At 41.8% G+C, this 17,448-nt stretch overlaps 1 protein-coding gene across 1 annotated transcript; it reads right to left on the bottom strand.

Moving 5' to 3' along the window:
* Positions 1-10,681: 10,681 nt before the first annotated feature.
* THRSP (thyroid hormone responsive) lies at positions 10,682-16,445 on the bottom strand. The gene is made up of 2 exons (XM_020989494.2): positions 15,930-16,445; positions 10,682-11,547 (listed from the first exon to the last, which is right to left on the bottom strand). Exon 1 carries the CDS (start codon positions 16,372-16,374, stop codon positions 15,955-15,957), a length of 420 nt encoding a protein of 139 aa, XP_020845153.1. The 5' UTR covers positions 16,375-16,445; the 3' UTR covers positions 10,682-11,547; positions 15,930-15,954.
* Between the last annotated feature and the right edge of the window lie 1,003 nt (positions 16,446-17,448).

Below are 17,448 nucleotides of genomic sequence, written 5' to 3'. Positions count from 1 at the left end.
TAAAGGATAGTATCAGACTGATTGATCAAGAGGTCAAGGTAGGAAAGGCTGGATGGTCTAGCCAGTGCAAGATTATGGCTCAAGAAAGACACTGGAGATCACAGTGAGGATGCAGAACAGGGTTAAGGTCATAAGGCATAGGGAGAGATGGAATGACAAAAGATTATAATCAGATAAAGGAACTTTAAGTTCATGAATATGGAGGTAGAACTGTGGGTGATGACAAGATTAAGGTCCATGCAGCTGAGGTGGAACAGAGGAGAACTGTGAAGTTAGTGTATTTAAAGGAGACTTAATATGTATGTTGAAGTCTTCTGGTAGGAGGGGCAGGAGTTATGGTGGAAATTCTATAGACCAGGCATTGAACTCAAGGGAGAAGGAAGGAAAATATCCTGGAGACTGGAGAAATAACAGATCTAAGGTCTAGCTTTATAAGATGCCATCTGAATCCTCATCGTGGATTCAGGACTGCTCAGTGAGAACAAACCTCATACGGATTTGGGAATATTGCCTTCATTGGTCAGAGGACTTCACTGCTAGAGGGTAAATAAAAGAGGACATTGCCATACCCCTATTGAACTGTTGGGGAAGCACAGAGGGACCTTTAATAGGTATGTTGGAGCAGAGCTTCCTCAACTGATCTCGGGCAACAGTCAGGGATTTTTATGGAGCAATTGATTTATGCATCATTACTTCACATTACTCAAGGGCTTGTGATCTGAAAGGTGGGAAACCTGTTCAAAGAAGAGATGAATAATGAGAAATATGTCAAGGGGATCCCATGACTGCCTTCATGAGATTGTCAGCCTGACCTCAGCAAGCTCTGTTCACGTAGAATTGGTTTAATTATGGATGTGCTCTACAATTCCCACTTGGCAGCTGTTGGCATTTTGTCTTTTGCAGGATGAATTACTGATTTGTCTACAGAAACATTTTTACCAAGATCATAAGCAGTCAGTCAAACTTAGCCTAGGGATTCCGCCTCATAAGAAAGTTCCAGTTCTTCCAAGTAGATGAGATGCAGTTGTCTTTAAGTTAGCAACTATACTGGCAGATACTGGGATTTGTTTGCAGCGCTGTAGATGACAAAACAAATTTCCAGGAAACAAATACCCAAATTTGCAATATAAGCAGCCATTAGTTTTGCTAACATTCCATGTAGTCCTGCTACTTGTGAACTATGCTTTTTGCGTTCTTAAAGTTGATTCTATGTACTCATTATTGCAGAGGAAAAAAAGCTGTTAGAAAACCTGAATTCATTACCAGATTCTAATAAACTGCTCTAGAGCTCCATCTTCCCATGTGATTGGAAAAGAGGAACAGACATTCATATCTAGTTGTATAAATTTTATAAATCCACAAAGCCTTCTTAACATAATTTGAAGTCTTAAAATACAAACCCAGTTTTCTAATTTTCCAGAGGACTTCTGATAGCATTTCTGGTTTCAGTTTATTTTTAGGCTTAACATTTATAAAGATGTTCCAGCCACCTGAGTTTATTAGCTATAAATACACTTGCCCTTCATTCTGTTGGAAGCCACTCATTTGGGATCATGATTAGTTAAGCTCTGCTTCACTCCTAATTGTACTTAAAATTTTTTCTGTTTCTGACATGTTTTTTTCAGTATATGGACCATTTCTATACAATTCTTACTGTCTTTTAACTTTGCGAAAAGCAAAATAATTCTTGATGTATCAACATCTACACATTTAAATATTTAATCATTAACCAGAGATCACCATGTCTCCCAGACAAATGTTTCTACTATGTGAAGGCTCAGAATCATTAAGCTATCATAGTCCGCGTATTGAAGAGGATTCTCACTCCCTTAATATGATAGAAGCATTGTACACTAGGTATCATTCCCAAATATTAACAGCATAGCTTATAATACTTAATAAAACCATAATACCTGAAACTTATAAGCAGCATCAATGGAAGTGATTTTATGAACTTCTGAAATACGAAACATGAAACAACTTAATTCCATCAAATGCCAGTTAAATTGAATACATTTCCAAATTTCCTACATTATTTTAAAAAAAAAACACCATGCACTTGTTTCTGAATTTTGACATTCTATAACCAAGGGGCAGCTAGGTGGTGCAGTGGATAGAGCACTGGCCCTGATGTCAGGAGGACCTGAGTTCAAATCCAACCTCAGACCAAACACTTGACACTACCTGTGTGACCCTGGGCAGGTCACTTAACCCCAATTGCCTAAAAATTTAAAAACCAGCATAACATGTATAGCCTATATTGGTTTGCTTGCTGTCTTGGGGAAAGAAGGGAGGAAGAAAAATTTGGAGCTCAGAATCTTTCAAAAAATGAATGTTGAAAATTGCCTTTACATGTAATTGGAAAAAAATGCTATTATAAGAAAAACAAAGGAAAAACAACAGTATAAACTATCAATAATGTTACCACTGCAAGAATATAATACTGTTGTCCATCATTTACTTTCCACAGCCCAGATCAACTATGCCATGGCTGATAATTGTCCCCAACTAATCTATCAGGCCCAGCATAAATCTGAACTTTAATTGCTCAAGTCTAAGATTGGTCCATGATTCCAGCTTCTTCTTCCAAATCCAGTCTTTGTGAATTTAGAATGGAAAATCATTAGGATCTTCCCCAAAGCCCTGGGAAGCAGTTGTTCATCTTTTAAATGTCTTTAAATTATGAACTTAACAAATGTGAACTACTTAAAATACAAACAACAACAGAAAAGAGGATTGTATATGAAATCATGAATGTCTCTTACATAGTCTTTTCAGTATATATTAAATTTAACATGATTTTAACAAAACTGCCACCACTTAGCTGTGTTCCCTTCTAAATTGAGAGAAATTGGCTTGTCAGAAAGCCTCCAGCTCAGTTGGCAACAGGTAGAGGCTTTTCTGTCTCTTATTTTGCTCCAACTTTGATCTTACTGTTCAGTTTTATGAATAACTAATAGTTTGCAAATGTCTTCCATTCAAGCCAAGTATGTTGCAAGTAACTGGATTTCTTTTTGTTTATTTTTGTTTATTTCACTTTCCCATTAGTAAACTTAATTTCTTAAAGTTTTCTGCTTCTAAATCATGTCATGTGTTTCAATGTATCATTAGGTCTAGTTTTTTCTTTTCCCACTGTTTCTGCATGTCTTGCAATTTAATATATTTATATATACCATACTATGTATATTATATAAATCACACAAGTGTAATGGACCTATTTTAAAAGTTTGTTGTTGTTTTAATTTTTAAATATGCTAGTGTTAGGGCTGCACTAGCTTCTTTTGGCTTTTTGCAAAGATTCATGAATCAGTCACATAATTTTATTACTGGGTTATCCCAAATGGAAACTTCCAGCTTTCCAAACAGTTTTCTTTTTTCTACCCACTGTCCTTCCGGTGCTTAGCCACCCGAATTACAATTAGATCTGTACATACTTTGCTTCAATGTGCTAAGCAATTGAGTGCCACCAAATCATTTACTTAAATTGGCTCTTTCCCCAAAAGATTTCCTTTCTGATTTTGGAGAAGAATTAAAAGACAAGAGCTGCTAGAAGGAAGAGGAAGAGACTAAATGGCTTCTCATAATAAATTAACTTACCCAGTTTGCCTTGAGAAATGACAGGGAGGGGCACCAAGGTGGCACAGTGGATGGAACTCTGGCCTTAGAGTCAGGAGGACCTGAGTTCAAATCCAGTCTCAGACACTTGACAACTTACTAACTGTGTGACCGTGGGCAAGTCACTTAACCCTGATTGCCTTACCAAAAAGCAAAAAAAAAAACATGACAGGTAAAATGAACTTTCAGTTCTAGGGCTCGGTCTGCAAAAATGCCTATCAGTTACATAAGAGATAACCAAAGTCAGTACAGGGTGTGAGGGACTCCTTTACCCTACAGTCTCCATGAGAAAAGAGAGAATAAAAGAACAGGTCTCATTAAAAATAGTTGCATTTCTTCATTTCTATTTTAACAATCCAGAGTAAGTTCTGAGAAACTTCACTGTGAAATTCAGTGCAAACTTGATTTGTGTTTCCATTATAATTTACAAATTCATATTCAAAAGTTCATTTTATTTGATTCTTAAATATATGTTATCATAAATTCAGTCTTTTCAATAAAAATTCAGAAACAAGAGAATGTTGTTTTCTCTTGGCAATTGACATAGTCTTAGGCCTGGAGCAACTAGATTAAGGGAAAAGAAGACCACAAATTGGGAGCAGCTAGGTGGTGCAGTAGATAAGAGTACTGGCCCTGGAGTCAGGAGAACCTGAGTTCAAATGTGGCCTTAGACACATAACACTTACTAGCTGTGTGACCCTGGGCAAGTCACTTAACCCCCATTGCCCAACCAAAAAAAAAAACCAGAAGACCTCAAATTGAGAAAATTCCTGTTTTCCTTTGAAACTGATTAGCAGCAGCAGTTAATCATATACATGCGTCTATGTATATATTTTTGTTGTTGTTCAGGCCCTTTCAGTCATGTCTGACTCTTCATAACCCCATTTGGGGTTTTTGGGGCAGAGATACTGGAGTAGTTTGCCATTTCCTTCTCTAGATCATTTTACAGATGAGGAAACTGAGGCAGACAGGGGTTAAATTACTTGCCCAGGATCACACAGCTAGTAAGTGTCTGAACTGAGCTCTTCTTGACTCTAGGCCTGGCATTCTACCCACTGTGCCACCTAGCTGCACATATGTGTGTGCATGTGTTCACATACATATACACACACACACACATATATATACATGAAAGTAAAAACAAACACTAGCAAGCATTCAATCATCCACAGACTCATAAAGATTACAATTCTACCTTTGTCAGGCTCTCAACATTAAATTATTTAGGCTTTAGGAATACCATTTCCATCTCCCACCTCCCAACCCCTCCCTCCTCAGTCTCCTATTGTTGTCCAGCCATTTTCAATCACATCCAACTCTGTGGCTTCATTTGGGGTTTTCTTGGCAAAAATACTGAATTGGTTTGTCATTTCCTTCTCCAGCTCATTTTATGGATGAGGAAACTGAGGCAAACAGGATTAAGTGACTTGCTCAGGGTCACACAGCTAGTTAGTGTCTGAGACTAGATTTGAACTGAGGTCTTCCTGACTCCAGGCCTAGTGCTTGATCCACTGAAGCACTACGTGCCTCTTCTGCTAATGGTTTATTTCTTGGTTTGTGTTTTTTTTTTCAAGTGCTTGTCTTTTATCCAAATCGATAGACCTTTCCTAGAGTCATAAATTCTTTTTTTTTTTTTTGACTAGGCAGTGGGGTTAAGTGACTTGCCCAGAGTCACACAGCTAGTAAGTGTTATGTGTCTGAGGCCGGATTTGAACTCAGGTCCTCCTGAATCCAGAGCTGGTGCTCTATCCACTGCACCACCTAGCTGCCCCTAGAGTCATAAATTCTGAAAATGAATAGGGTATGCGAACAATAAGCTAGCAGTGTCTTTCTCAGGAAGGGCAGGGGTACTTAGTGCCACCCCCTCTTGTGTTGCAAGATCACACTTATATAAATCAGGAAGATGTAGTAGAAAGACAGACAGCCGTAGCTGACTGTAGGCCTGACAGACTTAGAGCTAGCAGCCAGGGCCAGGAAATTCTAGGGTTGTCAGACAAAACTAACAGACACCAGCATTGTCAAGACAAGAAAGCCCGCAGCTTTCCAAGAGACCAAAGCTGCAACTGAACTCAGATCTTAAGACCTTCAGTGAATACCAAAGCCATCTCACCACAAAGGGCCAAGACCCCTTCAAGCCAAATTCACCTAAATGCAGTCACCAGAGACAGACACATCCACAGGGGAAGGTTCAAACCCTTCACACCCTGTGTCAAAGGGATCTAGGTAGCACAGTGGATAGAGCTGTGGACCTGGAATCAGGAAGACCTGAATTCAAATCTGGCCTCAGACACTTACTATCGATCAATTTATTAAGCACCTACTATGTGCCAGGCACTGTGTGACTTTGGGCAAGTCACCTAACCTCTGTTTGCCTCAGTTTCCTCACCTGTAAAATGGGGGTGGTAATAGCACCTACCTCCTAGAGGTGTAGTGAGGATCAAATGAGATCTTTGTAAAGCGCTTGGCACAGTTCCTGGTACGTGGTAGGTGCTATATAAATGCTAGCTATTGTTATTATACATCTCAAACAGTTAATAAAAACATGTCAAGTATTGACATCACAAGCTAGCTTCAGACTGGAAGCACCAGCCTCAAAACCTGGAACCAGCTTACACTGAATGCCATAAATGAAAGAGGGAAATCCCAACAGGGATCTGTGGGGGCCCTTTTCAGAGGAATGTGTTGACCAAGCCATACTTGAATTTTTTGGTAGTCCAATCGAGGCAGCCTAGGAAAGAGTCTAGCCCTCACCAAGATGGGCCCTGGAATGTTGATGTAGGAAAACAGGTCCTGCCCACCAAGCCTAGTTCATCATAATTTAAGATCAGTTATATCTGTCGAAGTAACAGCTCCGAAATTGTTGAAGATCAATTTACCACTCTGCATTCTCTGGCTTTGCCAAGGCGTTTGTCTCACTTGTGGCCAAAAGGAAAGTCCCATGTCATGGACGCACTAACCAGATGTCTTAGCCAAATGACCTGAGCTAATTATAACTGAATAATTTTTAATCTTTTGAGAACACAGAAAAATTAAATGAGCGTGGTACAAAGTTGGGAGATTAATGAAGGTATACAATGTTGGAAGAAAAATGAAGGCATACAAAATAGTCAGGGAAGCTCAGCAGCTAAGTGGGAGTTTGGGGAATATTCTGAGAAAAAGGTTACATATTTGTGAATAATTGACTTGTAGCAGTTTGAGTAGGGATGTTCCATTGTTCTAGCTAATGGCAGAAAGGGTTCTCATGGGAATGAAAATTTCTCAGTCCTTTAGGGTAGCAAGGTCTAGCCTACCCATAGTCCTCTGCAGTAACATCTCCTCTCTAGAAGCACAAGGGCAAGACAACCAGCCCTGATTCTAATAATGCCTAATGATCTACCATCTTTAGTACTTGGCAATAAACATTTATTATTTATGTGAATGCTGAAATAGACCTGTGCCACTGTCGGGGATTTAATCCTGGAGTCCCCTTTTTTGCGGCTATCCAGAATATTTTCCTCTTCCCAATGAGAGTTCTAAGACATTCTATTTCAGTTAATGTAAATGTTGTATTATTCAGTCATGTCCAACCCTCTGTGACCCCATTTTGGAGTTTTCTTTTTCTTTTTTTTTTGTGGGGGTTTTTTTTGGCTAGGCAATGGGGTTAAGTGACTTGCCCAGGGTCACACAGCCAAGTGTTATGTGTCTGAGGCCAGATTTGAACTCAGGTCTTCTTGAATCCAGGGCCAGTCCTCTATCCACTGAGCCACCTAGCTGCCCCTAAATTTTTTTTTTTAATTTTTAAGCAGTTGGGGTTAAGTGACTTGCCCAGGGTCACACAGCTAGTGTCAAGTGTTTGGTCTAAATCCGGATTTGAACTCAGGTCCTCCTGACTTCAGGGCCAGTGCTCTATCCACTGCGCCACCTCGCTGTCCTTGGAGTTTTCTTGGCAAAGATACTGGAGTGGTTTCCCATTTCCTTCTCCAGCCATTTTACAGATGAAGAAACTGAGGCAAACAGGGTTAAGTAATTTGCCCAGGGTCACACAGCTAGCAAGTGTCTGAGGCCAGATTTGAACTTCCAAGCCTAGTGTTCTCTCCACTGCACCACCTGGCTGCCTCTAACATAAATGTAATCAGGCTTTATCTGATTATTACTCTCAATGGAAAATCCCAAAGACAGGTACACTTACTGATATGAGATAGACCTCCACCCAATGAGATTTAAATACCATTAAATGACTGGAGTATTTAAATTACACCGGGTGGTGGTTTATCTCCATTAAGTGACTAGGGGGGCAGCTAGGTGACTCAGTGGAGAGACTGCTGGATCTGGAGTCAGAAAGACTCATTTTTGTGAGTTCAAATTTGGCCTCTGACACTTATTAGCTGTGTGACCTTGGGCAAGTCACTCAGCCTTGTTTGCCTCAGTTTCCTGAGCTGGAGAGGAAAGTGGCAAACCATTCCAGTATCGCTGCCAAGAAAACTCCAAATGGGGTCATGAAGAGTCAGACATGACTGAAACAAGAGAACAAGTGAGTGGGGATAGTGGACTGGAGAAGAAGAGTTGAGGCACCTTAGCCCCTAGACCAGTAGGAAGGGTCACCCAACCTTAATGTTGAAAAATAGAAAGGTTATCAGAGTTAGGGAGAAACTTCAATCCTGCAAGCCACTAGAATCTGTGTTGGATACTATCGTGGAACTGATGGGACGGAGTTTTAGTTCTGATGCATGAGTCTGGCCACAATCAAGGAAGAATCCCTGTCCTCAAACCTCATGGCTAGACCTATGAGCTCTGCAGAGGAGACTTGTAACTAAGCCAAGCAAAACTGATGTCATCTTTCCCCCAACCCCTCCTCTCTTTCAAACTTCCCTGTTTGAGGTTCATGACGTAAGGACTGTCTTTGACTCCTACCTCTCCCTCACCAGCCCATACATCCAGGCATTTGCCAACCCTTGCCATTTCTACCTTCACAGTAGCCCCTCCCTTTCCTCACAGAGCTACCATCTTAGTTCAGGCTCTCACCATCTCTCATCTAGATCATCGGGACAGCCTCTCACTCAGTCTCCTTGCCTCTGTCACCACTCTACTCCGTCCTACATACTGCCGCTGCAGCGCTTTGCCTCACGTTCAGATCTGATCATCTCACTCCCCCACCCAGCCAACTCCACTGGTTCCGCTGGTTGTTTTCAAAGAGAACCAAGATGGTGCCACCATGCTGGGGTCAAGGTACGGTATGTCTGACGGTGGCTGATCAGACAAATACCAGATCAGAAGGCTCTAGGATACAACATAAACTCCTCTTTTTAGACTTTCAAGCCCTTTACAATCTGACCCCGGTCTTTCTAGCCTACTTGGAGATCATTCCCCCTCCCACAATCTGGGATCCAACCCAACTGGCCTTCTCTCTTTTCCTCATGCAGGGTACTTCATCTCCCATCTCTTTGCCTTTGCACTGGCCTTCCACATGCCTGGCATGCACTCCCTTCTCACCTCTTCCTCATGAAGTCTCCTTCTTCTTCCCTTGATATGCACCTGAAGCACTAGCTTCTACATTAGCCTTTCCTGATCTCCCTCACTGATGATGCCCTCCGCCTGAAACTACCTCCCTCTTTTAACAACTTTCTATTCATCCTTTATAGAAGTATATGTGTACTGATTGCCGCCATTAGAATAGAGGCTCATTGAGGGCAAGGACCATTTCATTTTTCTCTTTGTATAGCCAGTTCCTAGCACAGTGCCTGGTACATAAATGCTTTTCCATTGATTGTAACCTTGCTTCAACAAGGAGAGGAACACAGGCTTTTTTTTTTTAACTAAATGTTATCTTCAGATTACATCTCCCTCTCCCATATAGCTCCTCCTCCCCCACTGAGAAAACAAGGAAAACAAAACCTCTGTTATAAATATGTATAGTCAAGCAAAAAAACAAGCATTGGACATGTCCCCTCAAAATATACTTCAGTCTGTTTTCTGAGTTTGTTACCTCTCTATAAGGAGGTGGTTTTCGTGTTTCATCTTGAATCCTCTGGAACTGTGGTAGGTATTGTGTTGGTTGGCATTCTTAAGTCTTTCCAAGTTGTTTGTCATTACAATATTTCTGTTATTTTATAAATTGTTCTCCTAGTTCTGCCCAGTTCATACGTCAGTTCATGCATCAGTTCATGCAAATCTTTTCTCATTCCTCTAAAAGCATCCCCTTCATTATCTCTTACAGCCTAATAAACACTAATGTACCTTGGGGTGCGTTGAATATGTGAACTTGTCAGATGTGGGAATACTATCATTTCCTTATTGCTTCTTCTTTCCTTTTAATAAAACTTTCTTTTGATAGATTAGGGACAGTGTGCTTTCAAGTAGGAAATTGTGCCAGTCTCCTAAGCTGGCTAGCAAATAGATTTTTTTTTCAACCACAGACCACATCAGCAATGCCCCAAAAGCTATTAAACTGTGCGTATCCTCCCATGCACTGATATCACTACTAGGTCTATGCCCCCAAAGAATAAGGACAAAGTCTCATACATATAAAAATATTTATAGCGGCTCTTTCTGTTATAGCAAATAATTAGAAACCGAGGGGACACCCATCAGCTGGAGAACGGCCGTATAAGCTATAGTATGAATGTGATGGAACGCTCTTGTGATATAAGAAACAACGAATAGGATGGTTTCAGAAATTTGGCAAGACTTCTGTGAACTGATGTAGAGTGAAGTGAGTGGAACCAGAGTAATAATTTATACAGTAACAACAATGTTGTAAAGATAATTAACTCTGAAAGATTTAGTAGTAAGTGATCAACGTAATGACCAGCCACGGTTCCAGAGGACACATGAGGAAGCATGCTATCCATTTCCAGACAGAGAGCTGGTGGACTCAGAGGGCAGATGAAAACACGTTTTGTTTTCTTTTTTCCTCTTCTGTTTCTTTTTTTGGACATGGCTAATGCAGAAATTTGTTTCGCATGACTATACATATTTGTAATGGATTTTGTTTTTCTTGCCTTCTCAATGGGTAGGAAATGGGGGAAGGAGAGGGAGAGAATTTGGAATTGAAAATAAAATGGAATTTAAAAAAAAACCAGAGCACATCTTTTTTGCTTTTTAAAAAGGCTTTATTTTTTAACTTTTTGGGTTTTTTTACATCACTGTCACTGTCCAGTAATCACACCGAACACAGCTCTGGCTTGTAACATTTCCTCCATTCCCCCAACTCCCCCCTCAAACAAACAAAACAAAAAAAAACACTTAAGCAAAACAAACGCTTGTCAACCGTGACTCACTGTATACAGCATTCCACATCTGTAATCCACCTTCTGAGAGGAGAGAAATATGTTTTGTCTAGAATGTAGGGGGTCCCCAAATTTATGAATGAAGATTCAAACCAAGAAAAGTATAACATTCCCCCAAATTGACCTAGACATGTTGCTCTGCTGGAGGGTTTCCAACACAGAGGTAGGAAGGTGTGGTTCATAAACCCTTTAATATAGAGCATCGGTGGTTCTGGAGTGGGGGTGGGGGCTGGCTGGCTCTCCTGACTCTTTACCTTAAGGAAATCCTGCCACTTTTAACCTCAAAGTAGTCACCATCAGGAAAGAGATGAGAAGCAAAAGCTCAAGAACATAAGTAGGATGGGAGAAAAAGCAGCTTCAGGCGAAAAAAAGATAAGAGGGTCTCTTCCGGTCCCCAGCAAACCACCCACCAAGCCCACTAACTTGACCCAGGGGAGGCAGGACTGGAGTTGGTTTTCAAAGGTGTTGGCAAGGATCTTCTGGTTCCTGGCAGATTTGTCCGTGAGGAATGTCCTAGATGGGTAGCCAGGGAAGCGGCACACTTGACCGAGTTGTCTTCGCTGCAGCCCCCAGCAAGCGTCCTGGCACAAAATGTTACAGTGCCCGTTAGCTTTTCATTGTTCATGCCTGGGGCTGCTGTCTTCAGCCAAACAAATTGTGGAGCATTCTATGGGATTCGATAAAAAAGGAAAACACAGGTCAGTACTGATTTCAGCCCAAGATCAAGGAGAATTTTCTGACAGCTAGAGTCCACGTAGGACAGCAGAAAGGACATGGAATCAGGAGAGAAAGTTTTGAATTCCAAATCTAATACTTATTAGCTGTTTGTGACCGTTAGACTATCCTCTTAATTTCTCTGACCTTGGTTTCCCCATTTGTCAAATGAGAAAATGATTTTTTAAAATGATATGATAAAGATAATAGTAATGATATACTCCCTACTTCAAAGGGATGTCAATCAATAAGCATTTATTAAGCACCTACTATGTGCTAGGACTGGACTAAGCACTGGAGGTCATGAAGAAGGCATTTTTGGGGGCAGCTAGGTGGTGCAGTGGATAGAGTACCAGCCCTGGAGTTAAGAGGACCTGAGTTCAAATGCGGCTTTCAGACCAAACACTTGACACTTAACTAGCTGTGTGACCCTTGGCAAGTCACTTAACCCCAATTGCCTAAAAATTTTAAAAATTTAAAAATTTTTTTAAAAAGGAAGGCATTTTTCAAATCTCAGAGCATCATAGGCATTATTCTAATAGCCATGGGCTGCCTTGTAAGGTAATGAGTTCACTGTTATTGGAGGTCTTAAGGAGACTGGGTGATCACTTTTCAGGGCTGTTACTGAAAGGATTCCTGCCCACATACAAGGTAAACCGAAAGACTCAGAATAAAAAAGGTAGTGAATTTTTTTTTTAATCATCTCTTTGGGAACACAGGTATAGTATTTAAAAACAACCTAGGATCATGAATTAGAGCAACTAGCTGGTGCAGTGGATAGCTCTTCCTGAGTTCAAATCTGACCTCCGATATTAACTAACTATGTGACCCCAGACAAGTCATTGAGAGAAATGATTATTAATAACCAATGATTTGGGGAAATTCAGATTTCCCCCTTTTATCCTCATTTCGAGACCTCAGTCTGAAGGCTGAGCTAACCTTCTGCTCTATCCAGACCCCACCTGGTGGGGAAGCCATTGTGTTCTACTGATGTTTAGGTGGGGATAAATTCTTTGAATAGATTGCCCAAGGCTGAGGGTAACTTGGAAGTAGAGGATGTAATCAAAGTTCAGATCCAGCCCCTCTTTGTAATTTTCATTCTTTCATTAATTATTAACCAATCAGAGTTAATTGCCACCCTCTGGAACACCGTTCTTCTAATAGGCATACAAGTGGTGAGCCTTCTGCATGATTGTCTTTGGTCTCAGAGAGAGATGGCCAAATGACCATCTTTTTATTAAAATGTTGGCATTATTAATAAAATGATTAAATTACCCAGAAATTCTATCTCCTGAATGTTTTTTTTTCTTTGCTTTTTGGTGAGGCAATCAGGGTTAAGTGACTTGCCCAGGGTCACACAGCTGGGAAGTGTCAAGTATCTGAGGCCACATTTGAACTCAGGTCCTCCTGACTCCAAGGCCTGAGCTCTATCCACTGTGCCACCTGGCTGCCTCTCTTGAATCTTTTTAAATGCTACATCACTTAAGCCTGTTTGGTTCAGTTTCCTCATCTGTCACATGAGCTGGAGAAGAAAATGGCAAACCACTCTAGTATCTCTGCCAAGAAAATCCCAAATGGGGGATGAAAAGTTGGACATGACTGGAATGACTGAACAACAGCGAGTATCCTGAATCCCTCCCTGCCCCCCAAGGCATCCTATCTCCCACCCCTTACCCTGCCTGCCCTGGTACAACCTTCTTGGCCTAACACCAGAGCCTTGTTGCCACCCAGGAGTCAGGGTGGAGTAGTGAAAACAGCTTTCCTCTTGGAGTCAAGACTCAGCTTCCAGTTACCTCTGTCCCTCACTAGCTATGTGACTTGGAACAGGTCATTGAACAACTCTGAGCTTCAGTCTCCTCACCAGTAAAAGAGGGATAAGAAAATATGCCCAGGCAACATCACAGGCTGTCATAAGGATCAGATTCACTAATCATTATTTACATTTCTATAGTGAGTTACAATTGAGAGAATGCTCTCCTGGCAGGCAGCACAAGTGTTATGAGCCTCATTTTACAGATAAGGAAATTGAGCTTCAAAGAGTTTAAGTGACTTTCCTCACCTTAGTTACAGCCAGTGACACAGGCCTCCTGGCTGGTCCACAAACAGAACCCCCCTCACTCGGCTCTGGGCATTCTCTCTGGCTGTCCCCCATCCCTGGAATGCTCTCACTCTTCCACTCTGACCACTGACCTCCCTGGCTTCCTTCAAGTCTCATCTTAAATTCCATCTTCTACAGGAAGCCTTCCCAATCCGTCTTTATTCCAGGGCCTTCCCTCCTGATTATTTCCTACTTATCCAGCATAGACCTTGTTTGTACGTCCTTGTTCGCATCTTGTCTCCCCCGTTGGACTATAAGCTCCTTGAGGGCAGGAACTGTCTTTTGCCTCTTTTTGTATCCCCAGTATGTGCCTGGCACATAGCAGGCAATTAATACATGTTTGTTGACTGACTGAATGGAACTAGGATGTAAACCTAGGTTCCTTTACTCCAGCATTTTCCCACTGCACAGCTAGTGCTGAAAACTATAAAATAATGTATTATTGTTCAGTCATTTCAGGTGTGTCCGACTCTTCGTGACCCCATTTGGGGTTTTCTTGGCAAAGATACTGGAGTGGTTTGCCATTTCCTTCTCCAGCTCCTTTTACAGATGAGGAAACTGAGGCAAGCAGGGTGAAGTGACTTGCCCAGGGTCACACAGCTGGTAAGTGTCTGAGACTGGATGAGTCTTCTTGACTCCAGGCCCAGAGCTCTATCTACTGGGCCACCCAGCCACCCCCCCAAAATATTGTATAAATATGTTAATGCTGTTGTAACTCCGTACAAGAAGCCTGGCTGTTCAGACCACAAGACCAAAGCCTCCTGGTGGTAGTTACACAAATTGAAGAATACCCAGGAAGAAATGAACATCTCTATGCTCACAGGAAGCATAATTTTGTGAACTGCTGTGTATAAAGTGACAGGAAATAGCACCATGTGAGAATGTGCCCACAGAAGAGGGCTTAGGGTCAACTCCCAGTTGTGTGTGTGTGTGCGTTCATGTGTATGCATGTCCATGTGTGTGCATGTGCACACGTGTGTGTGCATCTGCATGTATCTATTTACGGGGTCCTTCTGGAGACAGGAGAATCCTCCTGTGTTGGCTAACCCAGTAGTCTCAAACTCCAGTTGAATATTGGTTTTAACTGCCTATCTTTGTACTTCTGATATTGAATTCTTTGTTTCCTTACACAAAGACTTGTTAATTCAATGCTATTTGAACAGAGAAGAAAAACTTCACATAATCTGAGTTGAGGGGCAGGAACAGCCCCATTTGGCTCTAAACCATTGGTGTTCCCCAAGGTGAAAATGAGGGCAATATCTAATGGGTAGATTTAGCCTTCAGACCTATCTTGTAGGCCACCTTAGGGTCAGGGCCAGGATTAAAAAGCAGTCAGCGGGCTGGAGGACCCTAGCTAACTGAGTAAATAGCAACAAAGATCAGCGGAGGTGGTTTGGAGAAAAACAGAGTTGCCTGAAGGCCCCTGGGCCTAACTTAGGAAGGCTTGCTGTCTGTCATACAGCCCGCCTCTGGGAGTGCTGGAATCATGAAGATAAGCAAAGACACTTTTGGAACTGCCAGGAAAAGTCAGAATGAAAGCTAAGACCTTGGGCAAGTCAGGGTTGCCTGGCAAAATAATATCAATAGTCATAGCGGTAGTACACAAAATGTTAAAATTCCTAGACATTCTGAAATTGCATGACAGCAAAAGTATTGTGAGCGGTGTAAAGGACTTCCTGTTGTTACAGGGAGTAAAACAGATTTAGGGATAAAGGCACCAAAGAGGTGAGAAGAAAGAGAGAGAGAGAGAGAGAGAGAGAGAGAGAGAGAGAGAGAGAGAGAGAGAGAGAGAGAGAGAGGGGAGACAGAGAAAGATACCCAGAGACAGAGGAGAGGGACCACAGAATGTTAGAAGTGGAAGGTACCTCAGAAGCCATCAATCCCTTATTTTACAGATGAGGAAACTGAGGCCTGGAGATGCTAAATGATCTGTCCAAGGTCACACAAGTCTTAGCTGAACCTAAGCGTCCTAATTCCAAATTCAGGGTTCTTTCTACAACATTACTTCTGTGACCCTGGACAAACCTTTCTGGGTTTCAGTTTCCTCATCTATTAAATGAGGATTATATTTGCCCTACCTACCTCATAAAGGGATTGTAAAGAAAGAGCTTTGTAAGAAGCCATCAAGGGCTAGATGCTCCTTATTCTATTATCCACGTTCCGCTCCTACAACGTCTCCTTCCTCCTAGATGAGGGTCTCCATCCAGACTTCCCTGGGCTTGGGCTCAGTGACTCACCTAACAGAGAGCAGGACACTGGGGTCTACATTGTCAGCCCAGTTATTTCTTCATATTTCTTTGTCACTTCATTGGCCTTCAGGGTCAAATGGGTGAGGATGTGATGGAGACTGGAGAAGTGAAGATGAAACTGAGCTTCAAGGTCCAGCTCGTCCCCTCTCTTCTCTTCATCTTCCTCTTCCTCCTCGTCTGAGTCGGTAATCTTGGCCTTCCACTTGTCCTTGGGCAGCAGCCCGTGGTCCACATCCACTCGGATGGACTTGAGCATGGTATAGTAGTTGTAGAGGTCGTGGATACCTGTCTCATTTGTGGGGTCTTCCAGGGCCATGTCCCTCAGGAGGCTGGGAATCATGACCACCTGTTCCATGTTCCTCACGGTGGCCGAATACCTGTCCATAACAGTGAGCAGGCAGTTTCTGGGATAGGATTTATTCAGGACCTGCATCGCTGGTTCTTCCACTGTAACTGCTCAGGGAGATGCTTGCGGATTTGCAAATAGCCTGGTTATTTATAGACTGTACCCCAAGGTTCAGGGTGATCTGAGGGCAAGAGAGAAGAGGCTGACAAAAGCACTGGAGAATGGAATGAGTTGCATCTCAGCCAGTGGATAAACACATCGCTATCTCTAGCCAATCTCAGGAACCCTAGAGTGGAGTCAGGTGACTGAACCGTTCTGGTCTTGATAAAGCAGATGGCTATTCCCTCCCTGGAAACCTTCTGCTTGTAAATAGAAGGCCAGGGTTTCTGGCCAATTTCTGTGGCTATGTTGCAATATAGTGATGATGAAAGACTTTCAGTTTTACAATACATACAACACACTGACGTAGATAGATAGATAGATAGATAGATAGATAGATAGATAGATAGATAGATAGATAGATAGATGATGGAAACCTTTCCTGACTGAATCTGATTAATACTTTCCCCCACTCCGTTACCATTTCCTTGGGTAAATCATCTCTTCTTGGTGTTTTCATCTGTAAAATTAGGGGATTAAATTAATCAGAAGTTCTGAATGTTTCTTGTGTTACGGGCTCCTTTGATGGTCTGATGAAGCCAACCCACCCCTTATCAGAATCTTGTTCTTAAATGCAAAAAATAAAATACATAAGGATTACAAAATAAAACCATTATAGTAACATATAGTAATAAAATAAAAAAAAAACAAGTTCACAGATGCCAGATTAAGACCCCCTAAACTAACTGATTTTTAAGGTCCCTCTAGGTCTAATGAGCTATAATTCTGGAAGCAGATGAGCACTGATTACTTTGAGGCAGCTGGACTGGGGATTGGCAGGAGACAGCTCAAGGAATAATTAGAACCACAGAGCTGGAGTCAGGAGAGCTGCCTCTGGCATCTACTACCTGTGTAGCCTTATGTGAGTCACCTACTCTCCTCAGTTCTCAGTTTCCTCACCTGTAAAATGAGTGTTGGACTAAATCATCTCCAAAATTTCTTTCAGCTCTAAATAGTATGATGCTATGGTCCATTCCAGCTTTAGCATTTTACCCTCTTGGT

This window comes from Phascolarctos cinereus, unplaced genomic scaffold, assembly GCF_003287225.1.
Source record: "Phascolarctos cinereus isolate Bilbo 61053 unplaced genomic scaffold, phaCin_HiC Scaffold_726;HRSCAF=1367, whole genome shotgun sequence".
Taxonomy (NCBI): domain Eukaryota; kingdom Metazoa; phylum Chordata; class Mammalia; order Diprotodontia; family Phascolarctidae; genus Phascolarctos; species Phascolarctos cinereus.
Note: the sequence above shows the minus strand (reverse complement) of the source record. Positions and strands in the feature narration are given on the sequence as shown.

What these genes read in the sequence shown, in the direction of transcription:
- THRSP (XM_020989494.2), bottom strand. Translation starts at nt 16,374, where the DNA reads ATGCAGGTCCTGAATAAATCCTATCCCAGAAACTGCCTGCTCACTGTT.